The sequence below is a fragment of the Nematolebias whitei genome, chromosome 20 (assembly GCF_014905685.2).
Source record: "Nematolebias whitei isolate Nwh7 chromosome 20, NemWhi1, whole genome shotgun sequence".
Classification (NCBI taxonomy): Eukaryota; Metazoa; Chordata; class Actinopteri; order Cyprinodontiformes; family Rivulidae; genus Nematolebias; species Nematolebias whitei.
The window spans coordinates 25,336,839-25,340,809 of record NC_056517.1 but is presented as its reverse complement, the minus strand read 5'-3'; the positions used below and the strand labels follow the sequence as shown (position 1 = coordinate 25,340,809).

Sequence of the window (3,971 nt, the reverse complement as noted above, 5' to 3'; positions counted from 1 at the left end):
ACTTTGACTTCAGTCGGTGCAGGAGTTGCGGTCGTCATGACGACCGTAGCATCTTGAACCCCAGTGTCCTCCTGCATCTGCTCAGATGAAGCATCAGTAATTTTATTTTCAGTTGAAGCTGGAGTTGACGCCATGATGACTGTTGTGTCATGAACCTCAGTATCCTCCTGCATCTGCTCAGTTAACTCTGCTGCACTGATGTGCTCCACAACGTCCCATCTTTCACCTTGTTTTGAGGCACTTTGTGATCGGCCATCTGTTGCACTGCTGTCACTTGAGTCGATTGCAGCAACATGTGCTACATCGTCAGTCTTGTTACTCTGCTCCAAGTGTGCATGTGCATGACACTGCGCCTCACTGGTAGTGTCAACCTCCATTAGAACTGCTGCTCCACAATCTGAGGCACACGTTTCCTCCTTTACAATTTCCCCATCTTCCAGTTTAGGGTGGGTGATTACTAATTTGTCATCCCTAGTTAAAAAGTTTGATTCTTTGCTTAGTATGTGATGGGTCTCTGCACTCTGTAGATCCAGAAAAGAAATGGTTTCCCCCAGCTGTATTGGTGTACAAACTTCACCACTGTTACTCTCTGGACTGCTAATAGGCTCATATACAACCTGGTTTTCATAAAACTCAACTTCAGTCTGATGAACAGTCTTAATCTGCTCTTCTGGTGCCTGAATAACAGTATCATCTGACTGGTTACAAACAAAAACAATTACTTCACTGCTTTCAGCCACTCCTTCAGCACTTCTGACCAATGCTTCAACCTTTATGCCCTCCTCTAATGCAGAATCTGCCCTTTCCATTGATCCACTTATTACATCCCCTTGGTCATTCTCAGGTTCTGTTTGTCCATCATTTTCATAGTTGACAACGGGTTGTGGTGTCAGAATTTCATCAGATAAGTGCATGGTGTGATCAGTGGTTTCCTCTGCCAGATGTTTTTTGTGTTCTACCACAGCAACTAGATAAGAAATCTCAGACTTTGCAGAAGCTTCCATGTCGGTTTCAATCTCAGGAACGTTCTCACATTCAGAAGTGTCCATTTCTTCACGAACATCTGTATTTCTCTGGTTCTGAAGTTCCACATCAGATTTCTGATAATAAACCTCTGGTGTCAACGATGTCTGCATGTCTATATTGGGGTGATTTTCAGAAGTGATGACATAATTTTGGTTTTGTTCCCTCTCAGTACTGAAAGGATCATTTATTTGGTTTTGTGTTTGTTCTGTAATTGTTGGTTGACAAATCCCCTGCAGCAGTTCTGGTGGACGTGTTTCCATTTTGTTTGTCCTTTCAGCAGTGTGGACATGTTCTTTCATAGCCTTGTTTTCATTTTTACTAATTTCATTTGGAGAAATCTTGAAATTTTCCTGGAGAGTTTTAGATTTGTCACTTGCAGACTGTGTGATGTCCATACTTTTCTGGATCATTGTTTCAGCTAAAGGTGGTGCAACAGAAACATCTGCATCTATGGTGAGTTCAATGACCTTCTGACCTCTCTGGGTTTGCGTTTGTTCTGTGGTTGTTGGTTGAAAACTCTCCTCTAATGCTTCTGATGTTTGCATTTCCATTTCGTTTGTCATCTCAGCGGTGTCAGCACATTTTTCAAAGGCCTTTTTTTCATTTTCACGACACTCATTTGAGGAAATCTTGGACATTTCCTGAACAGTTTCAGATACGTTTGTTGCAGCCTCGCTGACATCAAGGCTTTTGTGAACCTGCATTTCAGCTGAAGCTGGTGAAACAGAAAGGGTTGCGTCTGTGGTGACTTCACTGAACTCTTGAACTCTCTGATTTTGCGTTTGTTCTGTAATTGTTTCCTGAGAAACCGCCTCCAACGTTGGCACTGACTGCGTTTCCATCTTATTTGTCCTTCCAGCACTGTTGCCACATTCTGTGAGAACATCATTCCCATTTTCATGACGTCGATTTAAGGGAATGCTGAAGCTTTCTTGGACAGTTTCAGATGCATCATTTGCAGGGCTAGTGATAATAAAGCTCTTCTGGATCTCGGTTTCAGATGATGGTAAAAAAGAAATGCTTGCGTCTGTGGTGAGTTCACAGACCTCCTGATCTCTCAGGCTTTGCCTTTGTTCTGTAAACGCTGGTTGAGAAACCTCAAGTAACATTTCTGCTGCTTGCATTTCCATTTCAATTGTCCTTTCAGTAGCGCCTAAAGATTTTTCAACAACTGTGCTCTCATTACACACAAAAGTATGTGTTGCACTCTCTGTGATGTTGAGGTTTTCCTGGACATGCGTTTCAGATGAAGGTGGTGAAGCAGAAATGTCTGTGGTGAGTTCAATAGCTTCACTTTGCTCTGTTGTTGTTGGTTGCAATATCTCCTGTAGCTCTTCTGCTGTTTGTATTTCCATTTTGTACATCCTGTCAGTAGCACAGATATATTCTATGGCTTTGTTTTCATTTTCATGACCCTCACTGGAGTGAATCTTGACATCTTCCTGGACAGTTGTAGATACTTCACTTGAAGGCTCTGTGACATCACAGCTTCTCTGAATCGGTGTTTCAGGTGGAGGTGGTGAAACAGAAATGTCTGTGGTGAGTTCACTGAGCTCCTGTCCTCTTTGGATTTGTGTATTTTCTGAAGTCGTTGGTTGGGAAACCTCTAACATTTGTGGTATTTGCGTTTCCATTTTGTGTGTCGTCTCAGCAGTGTCGATACGTTCTTTGCTCTTATTTTGATGATCCTCAGTTGAGGGAATCGTGAACCTTTCAGCGACACTGAAACTCTTCTGGATCTGCGTTTCAGTTGAAGACTGCAACACAAGAATGTTTGTGTCTGTGGCGAGTTCACAGACCTCCTGACCTCTCTGGCTTGGTATTTGTTTTGTAGTTGTTGGTTGAGAATTTTCCAGTAGTCCTTCTGCTGATTGTGTTTCCATTTTGTGTGTTCCCACAGCAGTGCGGACACATTCTTCGACAGCCTTGTTCTCATTTTCAAGACTCTCATTTGCCTGGTCATGTTCAGAAACATTTGCTGAAGACTCATTGATATTGTTACTAATTTGGTATTGTGTTTCTGCTGAAGGTGATAAAACTGAAGTCTCTGTTGTTTCCATTTTGTTTCGACTCTCTTCATGAGCTACAGACCATGTGTCTATATGTTCTTCCATGACATCACGGCTTTGTAGGTTTTGCATTTCCACTGCAGGAAATATATTATCCTGCTCTGATGTTACAATCTGCATATGTGTTTCATGTGGGCTTTTGTGTATTTCCACTGAATGATCTGCTTCAAGAACCACTGATGCTGGTGTGACCTGCATTTCTGATTTGAGTCGATCCTCTTGTACAGTCACACATCCTGAATGTACCTCGTCTTTATTCTTCACTTTCTGTAAATTTTCAACAATTATATTTTCATGGAGCTCTTTATTAGAGTTGTCTCTTGTTTGCTCAATGACATCCTGGATAATCAGCGGAGCTTGTGTTTCAACCACCAAAGCTGTGCTAGAACTGTTCTCAGGTGCCTGCATGTCCTCTTCTGTTTGGCTTTTATTTACACCCGATGCAGGAGTTGGGCTTGAACTCTCCACAGCCAATGTGGTGCCCATTTCCATTTGACTCAGAGTTACAGCAGGAGAATCAAATTTAAACTCATTATTCTCAACCGTTTTTAAATGTTCTTCCCAATGATCCCCCATAAATTTAACTGATGTGTGCATGGTAGGTTCACTGACAATCTGGCTTTGCATTTCTTCTATAGAGACTTTCTCTGAGGCTAAAGTGTCTACACCAACTTCTATTTGACTCTGGGCAACAGCAGAAACACATTTAACATCTTTGCTGTTCTTAAAAGCTGCATTCTCTAAATCTGTGTAAGCATCATCAGGTGCATCTGTGATGGGTTCACTGTCCATTGTAATTTGCATTTGTTCTTTAGGAGCCATGTTTGAGACTTTTTCTGAAGTAGCTGCAGCCTGAACATTGCCTACAATTTTAAT

The 3,971-nt window shown here is 41.9% G+C and overlaps 1 protein-coding gene across 1 annotated transcript in view; it reads right to left on the bottom strand.

Moving 5' to 3' along the window:
* Positions 1-3,965, bottom strand: part of LOC119426874 (mucin-17) — a 13,657-nt gene extending 9,692 nt beyond the window's left edge. Inside the window, exon 1 of the mRNA XM_037694454.1 lies at positions 9-3,965. Coding sequence (XP_037550382.1) covers positions 9-3,917 — 3,909 coding nt within the window. The 5' untranslated portion in view covers positions 3,918-3,965. The remainder of the gene's footprint in view (positions 1-8) is intronic.
* Between the last annotated feature and the right edge of the window lie 6 nt (positions 3,966-3,971).